The sequence below is a fragment of the Lytechinus variegatus genome, chromosome 9, assembly GCF_018143015.1.
Source record: "Lytechinus variegatus isolate NC3 chromosome 9, Lvar_3.0, whole genome shotgun sequence".
Lineage (NCBI taxonomy): Eukaryota > Metazoa > Echinodermata > Echinoidea > Temnopleuroida > Toxopneustidae > Lytechinus > Lytechinus variegatus.
Window position 1 is genome coordinate 15014361 of NC_054748.1, and position 24863 is coordinate 15039223.

Consider the following 24863-nt stretch of genomic DNA (forward strand, 5'->3'; position numbering starts at 1 on the left):
GGGGGGGCTTGTAAAATTTTCCTCGGAAAAATGTGCCCCCTCCCCCTTTTGGAGCTCTTGGATACGCCCCTGGTTTACGCGTTCCGATGCCTTCGGGATGTCGTACCTTCCAATTCCCAAAATTTGTAAAACAAGTGTATACGGCCTAACAGTCACACCCTAAACATAGATCCCGACCGATCAAAGCTAGTATGTGCTAGCTGACGTTAACGGCACACGATACAAATCGATCAAAAATTTGCGATTTCGTGTGACTGTTTTGCCACGGTTGAAGCTGCCGCTTGCGTCTCCGCCTAATATCATAAGAGGGACAACATGAAACTCCCGAAAAAATTATTGCGAGGCGTAAGAGATCGGGAAATTGGGATTAAAAGGAAGCCTGGAAGTAATGATATCCTTAGAAATTATGCAGATTTTATTAGTGCCAAGTATTCTTCTAAAATTGTGGTAAGTAAGACGAGCGTTTGTAATTCTTTGGTCCCGAGTGCTTGTTTTTATGTAGGCCTAGGCTAAATAAAGTAACGTTATTGATCCAGCGACGAAAACGTCGCCCAAATGATCCAGTGACGAAAACGCGACGTTATACTAGTAATACTAATGACTAACAGACTGAATGGGGCCCGGGGACCAGTAAAATAATATGAATATATTGCTGTACTCCTGCGTAACCAAAAATGCATAAAAAAGAAAAAGCACTCGACTCTTTTTTTCCATTTCATTCAGTTTTGGACGCGGGCCACGCGAGCACATATAATTTTTTACACTCACACAACATGCGAGGTTAGTAATACTAACCTCGCACAACGCATGTGGTTTCATAGTGGACTTTGACGTTTTCATTCATCACACGAATGTGAGGGAATGAAAAACGCCAAACATTTGAGTATTTCTCCACTAATGGAAATTTGTTTTTATGATTTAACTTTTTTTTTTAATGAATTGGAAATTATTTATAAAAGTGTTTTTATCGCTTACCTCCAAGTCTCAACCAGGATACTCCGTTCGATCCGTCCTTAATACTGCGGTGGAAAGTACGCAAACAACAATCGAAAAGCAATTTTTCGTATCGAACATTCTCAATTCAAGTCGTCAGCGCATTAATACGAAATTGTACCAAAAATCAACAGGTTGCATCTCATGTATATACTTATTGGTAAAGTACGCCATCTTTTGACAAGATGATGATGAAAGTGGATTGAACGAGCAAGAAAATAATGCTGATCGCCTAGAATGCAGCTAGCTTGCAACACCGTAAACAAAGGTACGGTAGGCACTTAAGAACCAAGTTTGAAAGGACACTCGTAAAATTACGTCACTCTCGCGATGAATAATCATTAGATCGTGGTCGTGCGTGTTCAATAAAAACTCTCTGCATGCATGCACTCAGTGTGTATTGAACACGCACGACCACGATCTAATGAATATTCATCGGCGAGAGTGACATAATTTTACGAGTATCCTTTCAAACTTGGTTCTTAAGTGCCTACCGACTTTGAAATAATATCGCGCGCCCTCTTTAGGCAAAAGTTGATATCAACGCTGATCAAGAGGCATCGACGTGAAGATCACGAAAAATGCTCTTATTTTATTAAAAACAACACCAAACAGAATTCAACAAACGATCCATATGGTTCGGTAAGTGTCATAGAATAAATATAATGCTTAGCTACGATGTAAAGTCATAGTTATTTTAGTAAAAAGGGTGTGAAAGATTCGCGTGCACCAGGTGCATATGAATCCTTCACACACGAGACGATTTGAAACCATGAGTGAATTTTTTATAGGCCTAAACGTTGTTTCAAGGAATAAGGGGTGGCCTATCAAACACACTAATTTAAGAAAAAGGGTGGTTTTGAAAATGAAAGAAAGACTTCTGTGAGGTCAAACTTAGACAGCTGGCAGCCGTCTGTTTCGACATGTTCGAGGGGTTTTTTAACATTAAATTTTTTTTCATTTCTCCTCGCGTACCAAGAGTCAAGACGGCTCGTGATCATGCAGTTGCTATTATTAGGGGGTATTAACAATGCAAAATCCCCCTGACAGGGCTCATCGATTTTTGTCTTTATTTCATAAAAATATGTAAAAAGAACTGGACCAAATCAAGATTATTGTTCTGTTTTGGCCTGAATTGCACCAAAACGGATAGGCCTAGGCCTAAATAAACTTAAACAGAAAAAAATGACTCACTTCGTCTGTTGCATAGGCCCGGTTTGAAAGTCCATTTTTGATGCACGTGTACACTAGGGCCTACATGTAGTGTACACGGCATGTTTTTCGGTCTCGTACAGGTTGTAAACACAGCGAGTTAAGGTATGTTTTCAGTTTTTCCGACATGTGAATATTCAGGTACTCGCATCAACATGACAATGTAACATAAATAGGGTCTATATAGCAGAGCTACCAAGTCTCATGCATTGTGCGTGCGACTCACGCATTCAGGGTCCGTCTCACGATCTCATGCATGGCACCCATTTTTCTCACGCATCGGGACCCGACAGAAAAAAAAGAGAAAAAGTAGCATTATTTCGCCAGATTATACGACTGACCGACCGCCTTCGCGTCTAGCCCGGTACGCGAGACGAATCAAAAGTGCAGTCAGCGCACAGCTAGTACGTGATACGATGAATAGCGTGCGTGCATCGCATGGTTTTGAAGCCCATATCTCATGCGCGTTGCGCGCGCACCTTTTCGCAACATACGAGTGTAAGTACTGGCCGTGCGCGCACAGAGACGTCGAGTCATGAAAATCTCACGCATTACATTTTTTTAACTTGGAATCGCTGATATAGCTTAAGTCACAGTTTTAAAGCTTACCTGAGAAGTTGGAAGTACCTTATCAATCCACAAAAATTGGTACAATTAAAAAGTTTACTCAGCTTAGCAGCGCATTCAATTAATGAAGAATGCAAGTAAATCAGTGCAGGGCCCTAGCTAGCGACGACATTCGTTGGATGCGCATTTTGCATACTGTAGGGGAGACCGGGGTTAGTTGGAAAATGGGGTAAGTTGAAACATTGTAATTTTCTTAAAAGCCTGTGAAATAAATTTATGCAATACTGCCCTCAATTTATTACTTTTAATAAAGCAGTGTTGAATTATTATTGCAATAAATTGAGGGCAGTATTGCATAAATTTATTTTACAGGCGTTAAAGAAAATTACAATGTTTCAACTTACCCCATGTTCCAATTAACCCCGGTCTCCCCTACCGTACACGCATGCACAGATCGCTGCAGAATTAAGTGTAACTGAAGTTATCGATTGATTTTCATTATTTTATTGCCAATTTGAGTGTGTGTTTGTAGGCTTGTAGCAAAAGGGTATGGGCGGATAGATACGTAAATGGAGCAATGATCGCTGTCACAATTGTTTATTCTCAAATTGGCACTAAAAGTGATCGAGCAACGCTTTTGAGACCGGAGGTGGAGCATACCCATTTCGTGGTACATAAACTTGAGTCTCCAGATGAAATGTGGAATAAATCAGCGATTTTGGAAGTAAACTCACACTAGGTTAATTGATATATATTGACATAATAGTTATTAAAACATGTGCAGTGTCTGAGAACTAAGAATTAATGTGAGGCTGTGAACTTGTTCACTGACTTTACAGTCCCACACAAGCTTTATTCAGATGCTACCGTGTACATGGTGATGGAATTTAGTACACGTGCACTGACTTGACCGTGAGTGTACGTGTGTACCCGAAACGGGCCTACTGTCGCGCAGCTCCCACTCCTTGATTTATCCAAACTCAATATATCTATAAACATGGCCATTGAGTCCCTGTACAGATGGAGTTAGAACTTCGATCTCTGTATTTTTTTGAGTGGAGCCAAACCAGAGACTGAAGCTTTTGGTCTAGGCAAAACGTATTTAGGGTACTGCCTGTTAAATATATTTTTTTCCCCAAAATGTTTTCCCCAAGCTTTTTTATTTTCCCGGGCCCAGGGCTTTTGAATTAATCAACATTAGGCTATGTGATGAATTTGGGATGACACTTATTACAGTGTTTTGTGGTGTGACCTTAATTTGTGCGTAACCTAATTTTGCACACAGTCGAATATCTCAATATCTAATTAATATCTTGAAAAACTGATATCACCAACAGAAGAAGCGACCCAAAATTACTCTTGAAGGTAAGGTCTCAATTTGTGAAAATATTGGCAAAACATTGGCAAATTTTGTTACCTTACATTGCATCAAATTTAAGAATGGTGTTTAAGCTGATATAATCTGATATAATTATTTTACATGTCTGCTTGATTTCGTTTCTAAGGATTTTTACAGCCAAGCACGAACTAGTCGATAGCCATGGAATTATGAGATTGCATTACCAGAAAAGCCCTTTACTTACTTTATAATTCCGTCAAGCGAATTTGACTTTGGAATCTTGCCTTCCATCTGGCACTTAAGATTTTGATTAATTTTGTGTGAAATGCAAGAAATTTTTGATTGAAATTCAGCTTCATGATGATTTTTAGAAATTTGCGCAAAAGTATGGCTACCCCTTTTGTAACGTTATTCCGACCTTTGTGGTACTTAAACACCCTTTTTACACACGCTAAAATTTCCTTAACCCCGTACTATAGGTGGGGCTAAATTGCCATTTAGCCCCACCTATAGTACGGGGTTAAGCTTAGCCCACTTTCTTTTTACACAGCATTTTTGCAAAGTGGGCTAACCCCACCTTTAGTACGGGATTATTTGGCCCTGCAAAAAAGCAGGGTTATCCCAGCAATTGCGGTGCTAAGAGCGATAGTACGGGGTTAAGATCGCTAGTGTAAAACGAAAAAACTATAGGTGGGGCTACCTATAGTACGGGGTTAAGGAAATTTTAGCCTGTCTAAAACGGGTACGAGTGAAGTACTTGTATTACGAATGATCAACAAAAACCACTAATCCTGGGTTAGCAAGTTTCGTGTGTGAAAAGAAAGCATTCCTTATCCGGGGTTAGCAATAACAATTTGGCATGTGTGAAAAGGAAAAAAAATAGTACAGGGTTAAGGATAGTACGGGGTTAGCGATAGTCCGGGGCTAAGAAAATCCTGTGTAAAAAGGGTAAAACTTTACTGCACAGGGGCCTAGATCAAACTTGTTGAGGTGTCATAATTCAAAACGTGTAAATGAAGCCTGCGAAAAACTTGTTTCTGGGGGTTATTTTTCACAAAGAGTAAATCTTGTTTAGGGAGTGTTTGGAGATAATTTGGTCACTCATGAGTACAGCAACACATTTGACCCCCCCCCCCAGGGTAATGGGGCATTTATATGTCTAAAAATGAAACTAATGATTTAACATGGATTTCTCCTTTAAAACTCCATGAATTTTCAGTTGATATTGTTCCTTAATTTTGAAGAGTATGTGTGCCAAAAATCTCGAGAAAATCAGAAGAAATAAGAATCATTATTTTTTTGCAAATAAAAAACCCCACGGCCTGCTTGTCATTACGGTAGACCCTAAACTGAGAGTTATCTATCTCATAACAATTTTGATGCTAGTATATAGAATTCGAAAAAGATGATGAATATAATATGATACCCAGGTTGGTTGATCGAAAGGTTGTTGAACCATTATTGGCAATACCTTCCATTTCATTTTCAAAAAGTACAAAAAGATCTAGAACTACAATGTAGTTTAACTTGGAGTCCTGGAGAGTGTTTCATCAACATTCTTGTCCGACAAGATGTCAGATCTGACATCTTTCTCTTACTCTGGGGAGCGTTTCATGAAAGGACTTGTCGGACGTTTTATCCGACAAGTCCCATTTTATCCGACAGTTACCATAGGAACAGTGCCTCTCAGCCAATCAGAATCAAGAAAAGATGTCAGAGCTGACAACTTGTCGGATGAAAATATTGATGAAACGCTCCCCTGATTGGCTGTGAGGCACTGTTACCACGGTAACTGTCGGATGAAATGGGACTTGTCGGATAAAACGTCCGACAAGTCCTTTCATGAAACACCCCCCTGGTTTCCTTTTTCTAAATGATCTATGCATGAATTGAATCATTCATACCATACATGTATTTTGAATCAAAATGAAGAAGAAAAGCTTGATTTTATGATAAATAAAGACCGTTCAAGTGGTTTTGCTATGTTGATTTTTTTTCTTTTTCGTAGGATGCACTGTATTGTGTTCTTTTATGTGTTCTTCCTATGCAGCCTTTGATGCTTCAAAGCAATGTCCGCTCCACCTTCTTGGTCAGCTTCAGCCATGACAGCGCCCTCATGGCTTCGACCCATGGCAACCATCATATCTATATCTGGACGGTCAAGACCCAGGAGTGTATACAAACCCTAGTGGGCCACCCTCGGACCCCATGGACCATCATGTTTCATCCCTCTTCGAAGGAGATCTTGGCTTCCGGTTGTCTGGGTGGTGAGGTCCGTGTCTGGGATCTCCAGGTAAATACCCATGGATTTCATCCATTACAGACCCCAGTTTTCAGGGATGTAGGCAAGCCTGGCCTTGAGACCAAATGATGATCTTGGCCTTGTTTCAAGCCACATGTACAAAGTCTATGGGAGAAGGTTTTCTCCTGCAGCCTCTTGACCCAGAAATACTGGCCTTGACGACATCCCTGCTAGTTCTCCACTTTCTGAAATGCCAGTCTCGTGTCCTTTAGTGCTCTAATTATAGTGTTCTTTGTAGACATGTACAAAAGCATGTATATTAAATTATAAGTAGTGAAAATCTAAGAGAAAATTGAGTTTCTATGCTAATAAAGCTTGCTAAACAATGTTACATGTGAAATGTTTGATTGGCAGATTTTCAACCATGCACAGTTATGTTGTGCGTATTGGATTTTGCTTTGATTTAATGATTTTCACTGTATTTTCTTGTAACACTATTTTTGGGGCCTATTCCTTTTGTGGCATACGTTTGATTAGACATGGAGGAAAAAATACCTCTCGAAAAGTTGCTTGAAATTTGCATTTCACATCTCTTCATTCATGAAGTGGCTATTGTCCATATTGCTTTTGAAAGTATTGTAAACAAAAACAGTAACCAAGACAAGTTTGATTATTCCCTCCTTTCTACATGTAGACTATGGAAGATCAATTTCAAATGATGTCACACTAGCAGCAGGTTGCAGAAAGAGTTGCGATCGAATGCAACTTCAAAAATCAAGCACGACTTTACTTTCAACCAATGAAATGTCTGCATTAGATCTGCGCCTTTTTTTTTTAGTTGCATTTTCTTTCTGCAATGGGCCCCAAATCTGCCAACATGGATGTATACATGTTGGATTTGAATTCCACATTTAGTTGAAGCAAATCACAATGCCATTCTTCTCTCTTGAATTACAGGGTAGCAGCGAGAAATGGTGCTCTCCGAACCGAACCACCATCACATCCCTCTCGTTTCACCCTCGGGATAGACTCCTCGCGATCGCCACGGGCAACCAGATCTTTCTCTGGGACTGGAACGAGCCGTCCCCCTTCACCAGCGTTCAGACCAACAGTACCTTTGAAACTGTCAGGTAAGTGGTGTGCAGGGGGTACAATAACATGGGGCTTGGCGTGACTTTGCCCCTGGTAATGTTTTAAAGGTCAAGTCCACCCCAGAAAAATGTTGATTTGAATAAAATTTTTGTCTAAATCGGATGTGAAATAAGAAAGTTATGGCATTTAAAAGTTTTTCTTAATTTCTCAAAACAGTTATATGCACATCCTGGTCGGTATGCTAATGAGGAGACTGATGACATCACCCACTCACTATTTCTTTTGGAACCTACTATATGAAATATTAAATATTTTTATTTTCTCCCCCTTGTCATGTGAAATTGAGTTTTATTCCTCCCTGAACATGTGGAATTAACATTGTTTACCATTATGTGGTTCAGTCAAGTTTTACGTTATTGTCAATTCTGTCAAATTTGAATATTGTATAATTCAAACAAAAAACAAAAACATTACTATTATTGTTAAAATCATTGACATATACATTTTTTTTATTATATTGATTCAATAAAACACATAAAAAAAACAGTGAGTGATGGACATCATCGACTCTTTCATTTGCATTTCACTGAGTTGTGCATATAATTGTTTTGAGGAAAATATTTTACATCCGATTTTGATGAAATTATCAGTATTATGCTTGTTAGATTTTTCTATATTGATTCAAATCAATATTTGTCTGGGGTGGACTTGACTTTTAGGCCTTCAGGTATACAGCTTTGGATTTACCTCCTATAGTTCTAATCCTAATATCTGATTTTCTGCATATTCTGTAAACTGTAAAGTTGTAATTTGTTGACATACATTATTTCTTCAAATCAGAGTAGCCATTCCAAAATGAATATATGCAATCCTGCAAATCTGTGTATTTTCCCAATTTACTTGGAGATTAGCAGAAAAACTGCATAAAATCCTTGTTAATTGATATTTATATTTCATTTTATTTTGCAATTTGCAGATTGGTGAAGTTTGACTCACTAGGCCACTTTCTGTTGACTGGCATTGCCAATTTGCTACCTGAACAAGATGCGAGCAATAGTGATGAGAAGTAAGTCGTCAAGAATATTCCTTCGTTCACATTTACTAATCTTTTATCAAATTTTTCCAAATGAAATTAGAATAAAGAAGCTCCTTATCACAGTCAATATTAAGAAATAATGACCTATCATGTTCCATTTGAGGAAACCAATCTTTACAAAATGGCCTATTTAAATTCAAATAATAAAACACAAAAAATACATGCATAGTTTGTGACATCATCAGCTTTCTCATTTGCATTTCACCAATGATGTACATATCAATGCTTTTTTTTTATGGAGGAAACCTGGGATATGATAAATGTGATCATTGCAGCTACATGTATAATCACAGCTGTGATGGTGCATTAATCTATCACTGAAACAAATTGACATAATGTTATACCTCAGTCACATTTACTCTACGGCCGCCATTAGGTTATTCGAAAAGAGCAATTTTTACATTTTTGTACTAGCTACATAGAGCATAGAGCATATGTAACTGAGGCGTAAGTAATATTCAATTTTCAGGTGTGCGGCTGCCATTTGCACTGTATGAGTTGAAGCCAACCATTACCATTACTTTTCACTGCAGCCCCTTTTCTTATTTTTTTCTCAGTGCTCAAGACTCCAACCAAGGGTCAGAGGAGAGTGACCCGGAGCCTCTGGAACCTGATACATACCCTGCCCCCTCAATACCAGAACCAGCTATACCCCCTGATATACTACAGGGACAGCAAGGGTAAAATGTTTACATGTATTTTTATATTGACTGCTTTTGAGTGCAATGCTAAGGATATACCATGAAAGAAATGCAAGGGTGAAATATTAGTGTAATACTGCCTGCTTTTGGGTGCATAATTTCTGATATACCGTGAAAGAAATGAAGGGTGAAATATTCATGTACTGTAGTATTCGTTGCTCAAGAAAGCAATATTTCTGATATACCATGGAAGAAATGCAAGGGTAAAAGAGTTATGCAGATTGAACTGCTTTTGGGTGTAAATATTTCTGATATACCATGAAAGAAGTGCAAGGGTAAAATATTGATGTAATATTGACTGATCTTGAGTGCAATAGTTCTGATATACCATGAAAGAAAGGCAAGGGTGTTATGCAATGTTGACTGCTCTTGTGTGAAATATTTCTGATATGCCATGAAAGAAGAGCACTTGAGCATAAGATATTCATGTAATATTGACTGATATCAAGTGAGATATTTCTGATATGCTTATTGCTACGAAAGGGTAAGGCTGAAGTATTTATTTAATATTGCTTGCTATTTAGTGCAATATTCTGGATATGCAATGAAAGCAGTGCAGGGGTAAAACATCTATGTAATATTATCTGCTTCTGAGTGCATGAATGAAAATTCATTAAAAATTCTGCAGAGCTAAATGAGTGTTTAATACTGATAACTTTTTCTTAATTTTATCCCCTCAGAGAGTCTTCTATGAATCGTCCAATGTCTCCAGAGTCCATGGACACATTAGAACAAGCGAGGGAGTATGCGGCTTCCGTGACATTGAACGCATTACGAAGCCGCCACCAGAGGGGGTTTGTTCCTGGCGATCCCCCAAACTACCCAAGTAGCTTTGCGCAACCTCTTGGGTATTTAACCCGTACCAGCCTCCCGGCGCACGAGGCTTCTACCTCACGAGAGAGGAGATTTACAGGCACGATGCAAGAACAGAGGACAAGGCATTCTGTGGAGTCGCTGTCAAACCTTGCCAACTTTGCTTCTAATCCTCCGACCAACAGCCTCTCTCAGTTGTCTCAGAATCTCACTAACGAGTTTGCCCTGCCACGCCCGGCACCCGTCGAAGCGGATAGCACCAGCCCTGTCAACGAACAGCCTCAGGAGATCGTCATCCCCTCCGATGATTCAGACACCCCTCCCGTGTCTATGGAAGAGTCCAGGGAGGCGGAACCGGTCATGGTGGAGGTTGAAGGGGAGAATGTCCAGGTTGCGGTGGTCACGGACACAAGAGCTGGTCCGTCGTCAATCCAGCCAAGAGCAGAGACCGCCTATGTTGCCAGGATTCCTTCCCGAAGACCACGCACACAGCCGAATGCAGAATCCAGCGGGTCACACTTCCCTACTGCCCTTAGTCATGCCATGTCTGTTAGAGGAAGAAGTGTAGCAAGATATCAAGGTATCTATTCCAATATTAAAAATCCTTAGAAGAGTATACATGTACAAGTACCTTATTAAGGCATGATTAACACAGGAATATTTCCAAGATTTACCAGTTTCATTTCTAAATTGTATCTGTCTTTAAAGCTAGAAATAGAAAAGTATAATTGTGGTTCCAAGTATGATTTAGCTTTGTAAGTTCGTAATGAAAATGAGTTCATCGTGTCTCTGACATCTTTAATCTTCGCTCAAACTTCCGTCGCAGCTCAACTTTCTCGGCGCTCCCTGCCAGGTAATTTGAGTGCTGCAGGTCGCAGATTCGGGCAGGGCTTATCCGGGGAGCTGCAATCTTCATCGAGGGAGGAGGGGGAAGGGTCACCGTTGCCGGAAGGATCATCGAGACGACGGAGGGCCATGCCACAGCTGAGCCGACGTTCCCTCCAGGGGCAGATGAACATCGCAGGCCGGCGGTATAACCCCAGTGTTGTTGGGGAGCAGTCGTTGGGTAGACAGGGGGATGATGAAGGCCAGTCGGGTGAGGGAATGAGAAGAAGAAGACCGTCTAGGTTTGGATTCCATCGCACGGCTCTCAGGTCAGTTCGGTTTCACTTTAATATGCAGTGTCCTGTTTATTTTGAAGTCAGGTTTAATTCAAACTTAAACAAAAAAATGTTTCAAATTGAGGAAAAGTCAGGGAATTTTGATAAGCTCAAAAATCAAAAGTAGCCAGACTCTGTTAGATATTTTTACCTGACAAAGCAAAATTCATTGGATAACTGAGTATGATTTTTTTTTGGTATAGCCTATTTGACTGCAGTACAGATATCTGTAGTGCATTACACTGAGGCCCGTATTCTGAAGTCGGGTTTAACTTAACCTCAGGTATAAAGTTCTGGTTTAAGTATGGATAGCAAATTGTTACATAAATCACTTACAGTAGAGATACCATATTTCAGCTCACTTGGCTCTCAAATCATTCATAATTATCTAGGAAGTATAAATAGATAACTGTCTTCACCATCGATAAATCAGGAAAGAGCACAGTAAACATAAGAAACATACAACTTAATAAACATTTTGACACTTTCAGCTTGCCATAATTTTAGCACAGGGTTAGACCATGGTCTAAGTTAAACCTGACTTCAGAATATGGGCCTAAAGATCCAAGCCGGAGTAATGCCACACATTTAAAATTCAAAATGAGTTGAAGTAATTATCATGGACGTTTGTGACTTTATCAGGAAAAAATCAAATAAATACCAGGGAACTTTGATTTCTTGAAATACTGGGAAGTCTGTGTCTTATTGTTGCACACTTGCTCTATTTCTTATAGATACATATAAAGCCACATAGTTGATAATCAAAAGAGGATTTGATGAAATATTTGTTCGCCTTTGTCTTTTGCAGGAGACGGGTGCTACACAGTCATTATAGTACAAGCTTGTTTGATAACACACAGCCTCCATCACCATCGGTACATTATGCTATCAACAGAGCCATTGCAAGTAAGTCTAATGTATTGTTATGTGATGATATGACATATTTCACATATTCAATAATATATCAAGAAACAATCAATACTTAATCAATACTTCTACAGGAAGTATAACAGGAAATCATGTGTTTACCAATTTACCAAGTTATGACATACAGATTGTTTTGGTCAAGCATCCAAGGTTATCCAACACCTGTTTGGTTATAGAGTCTTGACAATACCAATATAAAAGGGGTTCACTTCTGAACCCAAGTCAGAATAGAGATTGGAGTTTAGAAGAACACTAATAAGCACTTGATCCTGTTTTATTTTTGTTTTTATTTAGCCCAGATAAATTTGGTGAAAATAACATGGAATTACTTTTTAAGCTGGGGCCCGTCTTACAAAGAGTTGTAATTGAACCACTCAATCGCAAGTTCTATGGAAAGCCAGCAAAGTCAAGATACATGTATATAATGCATGTTTGTTCAAATTTTTCTTTAGATATGAATGTATATCCATTAATTCACTGATTTCTTGACAATTTGGTGTGTTCTCCTTTGTTTACAAAGAAATTTTGCAAATTTCCTGTAGAAAAAAAATTATGACACTGATGGATTTCCATAGAGTTACGATTGGATGGATCAATCGTAACTCTTTGTAAGACAGGGCCCTGTAGTTGCAGGAAACAATGATTTCAAGAGAAAGTCTTTAGATTTGAGGTGTACTGCCATTATATCTCGGTAGATTTACATCTGGTTCGCAAATCAATCTCTGAAAACATGAAATCTGAGCTGAAAACTGTTGAAATTAAGATCACCAACATAAATCAGCACATGTGAGACAGTGTGTTATTATTGCTTGGAAAAATAGACCTGAAATATGGCTCGAATCCCACACTAATTCCATTCATTTTGAAGCAATTACCCAGTTTCCAACAGAATCATTTAGCACAAATTCTTGACTCATTAAGGCCGCCGCACACCTTACAACCCGACTGGTCTGCGACTGAGTGAGTAGAGATGAATCGCATGAATAGTCATAAGCACACCTTGCGATCTGACTACCATGCTGTCTGCGACTCACGCATGCGCTTTATGCTTTTTGCCTTAGCAACTGAGAAAATGGCGCTTACTACTGCGTATCCGCGTTGTGTACCATATACGCGTCGTGCAACTCTGCTGTCTGATTGGATGGAAGTTGAATTGAGCTTGTGATCCAGTCATAAGTATTCAACATGTCAAATCCTTACGATTTTCCTTGCATCTTGTCTCTGACTTGTCTGCGACTCTCAAGCTAACAAGAGCCCTCACTCAGTCGCAAGCCAGTCGTAGACCAGTCGGGTCATAAGGTGTGCGCTGGCCTTTATACATACAAACACTTGGCTGGTCACTTTCATATTGGATTCTGATTGAAGTGACTTAGATTATTACTATAACTAGCATTTATGTTTAACTTTCAAACTTCTTTGAAACTGTGGGACTTTCTAAAGCTGCTCTCTTTTCTCTCACTCATCCAGATGCACTGGCAGGGCGAGGTCAAATGGCTGTTGCAAATAACATCAGTAACCGCACCCACAGGCTTCAATGGTGGGATATGTCGGATTATTACCTACCAGATATCACAGATGGTAAGTTATTTAAAGGGGTACTGTGTGCTGAGACTAATAAGTAAATGGTGTAAAATCTTACGAGCAGAATGCTGAAAACGTAATATAAATCTGATAACAAATACCAAGGTCACAGGAAGGGTGTTGCCCCAAAGTTGTGTGAATTTTTTCTTCTCATAGAGGTACCTGTACATTGTTTGAGCTCGTAACGTCTCCAGAGCTCGTAAAATGTATGTCTGTATTTATGGAATTGCCGACTAATATAGTAGTACAGACTTTATTAAACAAATTACACTGTAAGGTCTGGTTTTGTAGGGAATAGTGAAAAAAAAACAGTAAAACTTTTTAATGAAAATTAGATAATAAATAATAAACATCATATAATATTGACTTGATGAGGCATTAAGAAATAGTTGTGTCTTTCATGCTATTTTGACTCATAAAAGTTGGATGATATTTTTGGAATGGTATACGAGTATAATTGTATATGAAATGGAGGAAACTGTTCATTACATTCTTTCCTAATTTGCATTCTTTTTATAGCACAAAGTAATGTGATCGTCGCAGAGTGTAAGATCCATAACGATGCCAGCGTTGATATCTCAAGCGATCGCCGTCTGGCTGCATTTATCCCGAGCCACATGGGGTTTCCGGATCACGGCGTCCTGGCGGTTTGTTCACTCGAAAGACACAACCTTGGAGAAGTGCTCTTTACTAAGAGTTTTGGTAAGATCTTCCATCCGTTTAGACACACGGATTACAGTATGTTGAACTACACTGTAGAGACTGCTTTACATGGGACCACACTGGATCAAAAAGAAAAAAGAAAGGGAAAAATAAATCACTGGATAACAGAATAGAGACATAGGGGTGCTTACTAGAAAGACATAATTTTGGAGAAGTCCTCTTTATAAGACTTTTAGTAAGACCTTCCATCGATTTAGTGTGGGGCATTGTGGCCCAGTGGATTAGTCTCCGGACTTTCAAACAGAGGCATATGGGTTCGAATCCCAGCCATGGCGTAATTTCCTTTGGCTAGAAATTTATCCACATTGTGCTGCACTCGATCCAGGTGAGGTAAATGTAGTGCTACAGCCGAACCGCCGAACCGAACGGAATTTCGCTGAACTTGGCACTTCCGAACCGGACGTTCAATGCAATGCTTAAGTGCGATGACTACATAGATTTAAGTATAAAATTAAAAGAAAAATATTGGTTAGTGATTGTGCACAAAGAATTCCACTCAGTATATTTTTAAAATCCACTATGATTCCTCCCATCTCGTCTTTGATTGAACTGTTATCAACTTAAGAATATTTTATTATAAATATATTTTTTCTTGATAAAATGAGGGGACATTTTGAAGCTAAACTCGGTATAAAAGTGTGGTGTAATTACGTATTGCCGTAATAAATCGTGATCGTAATCGGACCTAATCATTTTGTATTTAATAAAGAAAAAGAATTCATTCCTCGTAAATGACAAAGTAGGGAGTGGAGGATGTGCACACATTGTGTGCGGGAATGACTGATTGAATCCGATGACCGGGGTAATAATATATCAGTAAAGTGCTTAGAAACGTCGTTCCGATGGATTAAGCGCTATATAAAAGCGGATTATTATTATTATGACAATTTCGGTCTCGTGTTTGATTAAATTTTCAATTTTTTTTTATAAACATGAATATATTTTTTTCCTTATAAAATGTGGGGACATTTTTAGCTTAACTCAGTTAAAAAGGGTAGTTAAATTGCGTATTGCTGTAATCAGACGTACATTTAATTTTTATGTATTCAAAAAAGAAAAAGACAAGACATAAATTAATTCCTTGTGACTGACAAAGTAATGGTAAAAAGTATATATATTCCACCTTCTGAAATTTCCATATTAATATAAAAGATAAATAAATAAGACATGAAGGAATGAGGGTGAAAAAACAGAAAAGATAAAAATCAAACCAAATCAACGCATGTTCCCTGATCGATGTTCCGGAAATGGTTGGTAAGGAAAGTTGAAACAGGAAGTCCAAACAACCTGCTCTCGGTTGCTATTATACAGGTAAAATTCGTATTCCGAACTTGAAACGTTTTTCCATTGTCAATATTTTCTTAAAAGTGGTTTAATCTGGTCAATTACTGAAAATGAAATGATAGATTATCAGTTCCGTCTTAGTTCTGACGATCAACGCCGAGTGATTTCACAACACTAAAATACACAGTACAGTCCCATGTACTCATTTTCGTGTTGGAAATATGTTTGAAGTCACGTAGCGTCGATCTTTCTGGACCAAGAATGGACTGATATTTTTATCTTTTTAAAGTAATTCATTGACCAGATTTTACCACTTTTCAGAAAATAGGGACTTTCTAAAACACTCATATTCTTTGGAATGTGAATTTTACCGGTATAATAACAGTTGAGTGGAGGTTGTTTGTCTACTGTTTCGACATTCCCGATCAACACTTTCCAATTTGAGAAGCTGCGTTGGCAATGACATCGTAATCGATCATGATCATAGCTACATGAAATAATCATGAAAAAAAATATTCTGATCTTTGTAATTCTGTTTCTGTCCTGATTCTCTCGTTATCAATATTTTTTCTTTTGATTTTTTTTATTTTCATTTTAAAAATGAAAGTAGAAATGACTGTTATTTTTTGTTTAAAGATTAAAACAAAAGAAAGTTCAACAATTTTCATAACTATTCTTTTTAGAAACAAAATTTATTATAAATATATGACAGATCTTCCTAGAGATTATTAGTTTGTGGGTCGGCGATCCTTATTTTTTATATATTAAATTTAATATGGCATTTATTGCCGAACCCCGAACCGAACCCGAACATGCCGCCTGACTTGCAGCACTAGGTAAATGGGTACCCGGTAGGATTTATTCCTTGAACGCTTTAGCGCCTTTTAGTATGGCGGCTCAGCTACAGCTGGGGTACTAATATGATACCAAGTATCAAAGCGCAGTTGAGTATATGCACATAGAAGCTGCACTATATAAATGGACATATTATTTTTATTATTATGATACATGGATTAGCCTACACTGTGTTGGACTTCACTATTTTAGTTATATAATTCAAAAAGAGGGTGTCACATTGATTTGAAAGAGAAAGGAAAATTATACCTTTACAGCAATTTGTCGTAAAGTGCTTTAATACTCATCATGAATCTTGATGATTTTTGCTGTGCACTGACAATGTTATTTCAAAAATATTTGAGAAACAGTGAATTAAGAATGAAACATCCATGGAGGACATTACAATATCAAACTTTGAACATTTTTATTTTCATGATGATTTTGTTTTCATACTGATTTGAGGACCCATGCCAGTGCTATCACTTTATAAAGTCTCTATCCCTCTGGTATAATGCATGTACAGTTAACTACCATCCACATGTGATAAATTTGTGTTTTTAAACATTTTTTCATACTGATTTGAGGACCCAGTGCTATCACTGTAAGTCTATATGTCCCTCTGGTATATACATGTACAGTTAACTACCATCCACATGTGATAAATTTGTGTTTTTAGGTGGTCTGTCTATGACAGATCACCTATTGTTTTCGCCAGAATTTTCTTTATTTCTTTCTTTCTTTATTTCTTTATTCTTGGCACCTATGTTTGTCGCCAACTTTTCTCGGAAATGGCTGAATCAATTTTGCTGATTTTTTCGTCATACATAGAATCTATCATAGAGACGGCATACTAAGCTTTTCAAGGTCATCTGGTCATGATGACGTCATCTACGCGCCATTTTGTAAAATTCTTCATTTGATCATATCTTCATTATCAATTATCAGAAATTAACAATATTCACATGACATTAACTTCAGGTCAAGGGTCAACTGTCAAGGTCATCAAAGGTCATGTAAAGGTCATGACGCGCGCGTCAAAGGTAAAAAAATCGTCCAAATGGCCTATAAAAAATTTTGGATACGTTTTAGGTCATTTTAAGCATTTCAAAAATTTGCGCGCGCGCGTTACCATGCGTAACGCCTAAACGCAACGCAGAAACACCGTTTTTTTTAATATCATTCCATTGCTAATGAAATTCTGAGCAATTTGATACCCAATTTAGCTCTCTGTGACCAATAGTAACGAAATTAACACCCGTTAAAGTTTGCAGCACGTGTGCGCGCGAGCTCTCACTATAGGCTATATATGGGCAAAAACATGCCTATTGCAAATTCACTGTAGCTCTTTAAATAGTCCATTGACCCCCAATTTTTTTTTCATATATCGATAGAGTATTAGTTGTAGATTTGATTTCATGTCACCAATGTCCCTCAATTTGATCATGACGTCATCAAAATGGCGCCTAAACTAAAAATTTCATTTTTTCAAAAATGACGTCATCAAATTTATGCAAATTTGGTTGTAACTTCTCGAATATCGATTGTTTTTCGCCCAGATTTGGATATGTTGTAGTTTAGAATGTACTCTTTCTCCTCAGTAAACATCAATTTTCATTTTGAGAAACGCATCATGGCGTAAAACAGCGATGAAAAGAGGCTTGTCATTTTTCCTCATTTTGCGTGTAATCTCTATGGGACATGACTTTTTCTCAAAACTGGATTCGACATTCCTCTATTTCGTGAGCCATATCTCCATTTTTTAGTGTCACTTTTCCCTGAGCTTTTAGTATGATGTAGCTGAGATCCTAAGCTTTCGGGAGTGTTCCCTCCATTTTTTTATCAGATGCCGGGATCATGCCCGTTTTTCACTTGCAAAATTGGAATTGTAATTCTCAAAATTGCTTACCTCTATGGGGAAAAATGTGGCTCAATTGATAACGCATTTGACTTGCTTCCTCGAGGGCGGAGGTTCGAGTCCTGGGGTAAACAAGATGATTTTTTTTCCCATTTTTTTTTTCTTTTTACCACCTCGTACATGATCCTTTATGATAATTTAAAGGTACAAAAGTTAAAATTTAGCAAGATAAAAGAGATTATAATTACTTTTTTCATATCACATGTAGCACTTCCCATGCAATACTTTCTTTAGTTCAAACAGTTGCCAAAGCTTATGACAAGTCTTCGAATACGATTGGTATGTTCTTAGATTTTTCTAAAGCATTCGATACAGTTGATCATAATATTCTCCTTTATAAACTTTCTCATTATGGAATTAGAGGGGAACCACTAAAGTGGTTCAAGAGTTATCTAACCGGGCGTTCACAGTTCGTTTCACTTGATGGTAATATTTCTGAACGTAAACCTGTTCTTTGTGGAGTTCCACAGGGCAGCATTCTTGGCCCACTTTTGTTCATTACTTATATAAATGATATTGATATGTCATCAAGATTGCTTCAATTTATACTTTTCGCTGATGACTCTAATATATTTCTGTCACACCCCGACCCAGATCAATTAACGCAAATATTCAATGACGAACTAAAAAATGTTTCTAAATGGATAACAGCTAACAAACTCTCTCTTAACCTAGCAAAAACTAGCTACATGCTATTTAGCAACAAGATTACGACTGTACCAAAAGATGTAATTTTAAATGATACTGTTATTCAAAGAGTGCGATCTACTAAATTTTTGGGACTGTTCATTGACGATAAACTTTCTTGGAAAACACATATTGATAATATTTGTAAAATCATTGCTCGCAATATTGGTGTCATTAGAAAATTAAGTCACTTCTTACCCCATTATATTTTGTTATCATTATATTCAACGTTAATTTTACCTTATCTGAATTACGGAGTTGTTGCATGGGGTAACGCAGCGAATTCTCAAATTAATAGACTTTTTATATTACAAAAAAGAGCGATTCGTATTATTAGTCATGCAGAATTCAGGGCACATACAAATATAATGTTTTTGAAAAATAAAGTCTTGAAGGTTAAAGATTTATATTCTTTTCAACTCGGACAGTTAATGTACAAGTTTATTAATAAACAATTACCGTTACCTTTTAATAATATGTTTGTAAAAAATAATACAATTCATAAGCACTTTACTCGCCAGGCGAGTTCCTTTCATTTACCTCTGAATAGAACATCGTTTGCACAGAAGACATTTGTTTTTACTGGTCCAAAATTATGGAATTCTTTTTCAAAGGATATTATACAATGTAATTCAATACAAAATTTCAAAGGAAAACTGAAAAAATATCTTCTGGATTCATATTAGATTATCGTTTTTTTTTCCACAAAGTTATGTAACTCAGAACTTAATATGTAAATGTGTTTGTTAATTTCTCTTTGTATATATGTTTAATCGTTTTATGATTTCTGTATACAGTGTATACTGATTCATTAATTTTTATTTTTATTTATTTTTATTTTTGTTTATTTTTTATTCATTGTATTATGTATTGTTTATTTCTTTATTTTATCATATTTTTATTCATAAAATGTACTTATGAAAGGGGGCCTTCACCCTACAAGCTCTGCTTTTTAGTTGGTCTCCTTCTCTTTCGATTTCATAGCATTATTGTATTATAGAAATGATTTATGTATTATATTTTGTAAATATGTCTATTGAACTATCATTGTAAATGTAAAAAGATTGAAAGAGAAAATAAATGAATTGAATTGAAATTGAATTGTCATACATCAAAGAGACCCTTTTCACAGTGCTTTATCATCTCCCGTCTTTCACAAGTATTCCATCCATAATGAGCATTCCATTGTCATCATGAAGATCATATTGATCTGCATGAACATGGTAATAGTGATCATGATGGCAATAATAAAGACAGACCACCTAATTCGTCCGCATGACGAATTAAATTCTAGTTAAACATTATTTTCTTATGCTGATTTCAGGACCCAATGCCATCACTGTAAGTCTATATGTCCCTCTGGTATAATGCATAATTAATTTCCACATGTTATATTAATTTTTTAAACATTTTTTTTATGCTGATTTCAGGACCCAATGCCATCACTGTAAGTCTATCTCCCTCTGGAAACTACATTCTTGTCGGTCTGGCTGCAAGAAGGCTCCAGTGGCAGATGTTTCATGGGGTAAGGTTCCGTAATCCAATTCATTCCAGTCAATTTATTTGTCATATATTCATAAAAACAAAACATAACAAGTGCTTTGCTGACAACAGATACATTAACATAAGTGTACATAGTGTATTGCAAATGAATACATCAGAACAGTAAGTACATCAGAACAAAAATAATAATACAAAAATGGAGATATCCCCACTCTCCGATAGATTATTTCTATATAGATGGTGCTAAACAAATGCCTAATATTACTCTTCGGAACTTTGATCTTTAACCCTAATAAGACGGGGGGGGGGGATAAATCCACCGGGAAGTTTTTTGACTGCGTCACTTGCTGACTTTTTACTTTCAAGTCTCGCGCAACTTTTGTGACCCCCAGGTACGCGGTTCCGAAAGTATGCAACATTTTGTAAGTGTATGCAGACCTAAAATTGCTCAAAAACATGAATTTGTGTACATATCGAATGCAAATAGTGTTTTTAGCCACAATTCATAAGTGTATCAGTATTTTTCCTTTTTACTGATTAAACTCATAACTCATTTGGTAAAGCGGTGGTTTCAGATTTCAGTGACCAAGGATTCAATCCCAATTGGTTTGCTAGTGCCATTTGTAAAGCCAATACCAGTTCCCTCGCCCTCTGTTAATAAAGCAATCATGTAAAAATGTTACCACCACCACCACCATATTAAAGAAATTACCTATTCAACAAACTTTTCTTGTTCATAGTTAATGGCCGATGTCTACCAGCTTCAAAAGCCAGAAGCAGGTGAGGACTCGATGACGTTCGTCAATCGTATAATTCATCCATTAGACCCCCAGCAGAGATTGGTTGTTAGCGTGAACATTGCTCGATGGATCCCAAGACCCGGAGCTGGTCTGGTCTACGGGACAAACAGAGGGGACCTTTGCTTCTGCACTCCAAAGTAAGCTAACTTTTCATGTATATTTCATTGAGGCATTGTGGTTCTGTCCCTTCAATCTTTAATAAACAAAGGGTTAAGGGTTCAAATCCAACCCAGCAAAATGAAAAAGAAATTGGGGGAAAAGGCTTTTTTTATGCAAAAGCCCTCGGTATGGAATTCCCTCCCACGAGAGATCGGTGATAGCCAGTCTGTCGTAACATTTAGCCTAAACAATAGAGTTACCTACTATCCTTTCTATCAGTGATTGAGTCGAATATTTATTTTTTCCTTTGTTGTTTTGTTTTACTCCCCTTTCACTTGTGTGCCTTGAGCATCTCTAAAGAGATTGATATAGCACCTTATGAATTGCATATATATTATTATTTTATATTTCTGTATCAAAGAGAGTACCCTAACGCAGATGTGTTGTGAAGTATATTGAATAAAAATGTGTTTTACATGGGGCCTGTCTTACAAAGAGTTGCGATTGATCTGATCAATAGCAACTATGGGAAGCCAGCAACGTCAACATATGAAATGCATGTTTGTTCAAAAAAATTTCTAGATATGAATGTATATCCATAAATTCATTGATTTCTTGACAATTTGGTGTGTTCTCCTTTGTTTACAAAGGACAATTTGCAAGTTTTCTGTAGAAATAATTATGACACAGATGGATTTCCGTAGAGTTATGATTGATCCAATCAATTGTCAATCTTTGTAAGATTGGGCCCTGGATATACAGTATCTCATGATTTTACATTGAATTTGATTCGTTGTTTATTGCAGGCTGGACAATGAAGATGAACCTGTGGTTAGTCAAGGCACATCAACATCAGAACTTTGTGATACCACGGCTAATCAGTTGGACATGGTGGAACGTCGTCGAAGCTACCGAGAACTTGGCATGATGGCTGTCCGACTGTCCAACTCTCAGACCGGCAGTCCATCAAGCGAAGCATCCCGCCAGGCATCGGTGTCTCAGTCTACCCAGACAGGAAACAGCATGGTGCAGAACATGTCCACCCAGACTGATTTCGGGAACGAGGGCCACGTGGCGGGCAGGGAGAGGATAGCTGAACGGAGGAGCGATGTCTACGAGGCTCTTCGCAGCGGCACCTTTGTGGAGGAGAGGGCAGCAGGGAGCAGCGAAGGAAGTGGCCAAGACACAGTGGAGGATATGCAGGGGCCATCGGGGTTGCATCAACGGCAGGTGTTACAGGATGACGCGACAGGAGAGAGCGATGATAGTGGCGAGAGTTCATCAGGAATTGGTGGAAGTGAACGTCGCGAAAGCTGTGATGCAAGCACAGAGGTTGGTAATCATGGTAACCAATTTATGAGAGGACAGGATGGTGACACTAAGAATTCAAGAACAGAAGAGTGCCTAGCAGAAAGGCACAGTGGATCAGTTAGCCATCAAGGTTCTGATACCATAAGCAGACTTGCATCAACAAATGCTATTTGCCGTCAACCGTCCGAGACAAACTCTACCCAATTTCCTAGCTCGATTAATCCAGAAGCAAGAATTGTCTCCCCACTAGTGGTGCCCACTCGGCGTGCGTCTACTGAGAGGGATATCCCAGCATCAAGTCAGTCATGCCGGATGCTTCGGCTGGACTCGCCAGATAGCTTTGAGCAACCTGACAGTACTTCTTCAGGAAATGGAATCCGTTCCTCATCAATGGGAAGGGAACGTTCAGCATTTCATGTTGTTGGACCAGGCGGAGATGTGAGCAGCTCTGGCCTGTCATCGTCATCTCGATCATCTACCATCTCGTATGGACATCGCAGCCTGAGCAGGCCTCCAGTCAGATTCATTGAATCTATGAGCCAGGAATCAGATGGCAGCGATCCTGAGGAACAGAGAAACTTGACAGGTGTAAGTCAAAGTTTGAACTCCAGAGGGCGCCCTATTCAGAGCAGAAGACAGCATCTAAGTTTGGACTTACCTGCCACTCATGTTGTAAATTCAAGCACAAGTGACAGTCTTTCTCCAGGCGAAGTCGACGAAGGAAGTTCTACTATATCAGAAACACCAAGGTCAAGGTCTTCCCATCTTTTAATGGAAGATCAAACGTCAGACGATCAAGTCAGTTCAAGGTCAAGACCTCAGGCAAACCCAGATGGCCTTCATGTAGTTATGGACAGTCATATTACAGTACAAGCATCAAACCTGAACACTGACCCCTTGAATGAATCCTTACAAGAGCACGAACAGTACCAGGAACTAGAATCGGATCCAAACTCTTTTGCAGGAAGTGGTGCATTTTCAGACACTGAAGGGCAATCGAGGCTGGCCACAATGGAAATTGATGATGGGAGCAATACAGCCCAAGGTTCTTAGAACGTTTTTTTGTTCATGAATGTCATAATTTGTTGCTGGGGTAATTTTAGAAGTTATATCTCAAATCTAGGTGTTGGTGTTGGGCTGCTTTTGACATCTGCGTACCATTGAAATTAGGTTGGTGGTTTTGGGACAAATATTTCGAGGAATTCAGGAAGAATTTCACAGAAAATGCAAATTTAAAGGCCAAAATACATGCATTTATCTTTATTTCCAAAAAATCACCATTGAAAATCAAAGAAAAAAGTAACCTAGGGGTGTTTTACAAAGATTGAAGTATGACCTAGAGTTGCACTTAGATGCCGACACATACATGATATGCAACGCGCAATCTTCCTGATTAATATGCAGTAGGGTGCGTCCTTGGCATGATCTGACGAATGTGGTCATGCCTTTTCTAACGCACACAACTAGGCATTTATGTGCGAATCTAAGTCACACTTGAATCTTTGTGAACCCCCCCCCACTAGGTTATTGAAATTTTTATTTTGTAGAAGGGGGAATTGATAATTCATTAACATTCTTATATGTTTGTAGAACATAAATTTATGCTCAAAATGAGCATATGATGGAGTAGTGGTGTGTGGTATGGTCCAGTAGTATCTTGTTAACATGTCAGACTATGTTTGAATATTGTCCAATAGTTCTGGTGCCAGTTTCATAAAACTTGTTATAATAACAAATTCGCAATAACAGTAAAAAGCTACTGTAATCAATCAATCTGATTGGCTGATAGCAACTTTGGTACGGTTTACTGCAGTCTCTTCATCTTGGATAACGGGAATCCCAAAAGCTGCTAGTTTTGCCAGTATGCCTACAGATTATGTCAAACCTTATGAATTATTTTCTGAGGTAAATTTAAAATTCAATTTCAATTTAAATTGTCAAAATTTATAATGAAATATTATAATGTTTCTTTTGTAATAAT

At 38.0% G+C, this 24863-nt stretch overlaps 1 protein-coding gene across 1 annotated transcript; it reads left to right on the forward strand.

Annotated features, from left to right (window-relative positions):
- Positions 1 to 213: 213 nt before the first annotated feature.
- LOC121421155 (activating molecule in BECN1-regulated autophagy protein 1-like) lies at positions 214 to 24022 on the forward strand. Its single transcript, XM_041615815.1, has 13 exons — positions 214 to 447; positions 6162 to 6404; positions 7311 to 7483; positions 8422 to 8511; positions 9099 to 9221; positions 9923 to 10635; positions 10882 to 11209; positions 12024 to 12121; positions 13610 to 13720; positions 14243 to 14425; positions 20600 to 20694; positions 21413 to 21609; positions 22378 to 24022. The coding sequence occupies exons 1-13, from the start codon at positions 316 to 318 to the stop codon at positions 23933 to 23935; spliced, it is 4044 nt and encodes a 1347-aa protein (XP_041471749.1). The 5' UTR covers positions 214 to 315; the 3' UTR covers positions 23936 to 24022.
- Positions 24023 to 24863: the final 841 nt, after the last annotated feature.

Excerpts from the sequence above, each read along its gene's own strand:
- LOC121421155 (XM_041615815.1), top strand. The coding sequence starts at position 316 with ATGAAACTCCCGAAAAAATTATTGCGAGGCGTAAGAGATCGGGAAATT. Across the intron at positions 13,721-14,242 it reads CCTACCAGATATCACAGATG|CACAAAGTAATGTGATCGTC; the intron begins GTAAGTTATTTA and ends TTCTTTTTATAG. Across the intron at positions 20,695-21,412 it reads AGTGGCAGATGTTTCATGGG|TTAATGGCCGATGTCTACCA; the intron begins GTAAGGTTCCGT and ends TCTTGTTCATAG.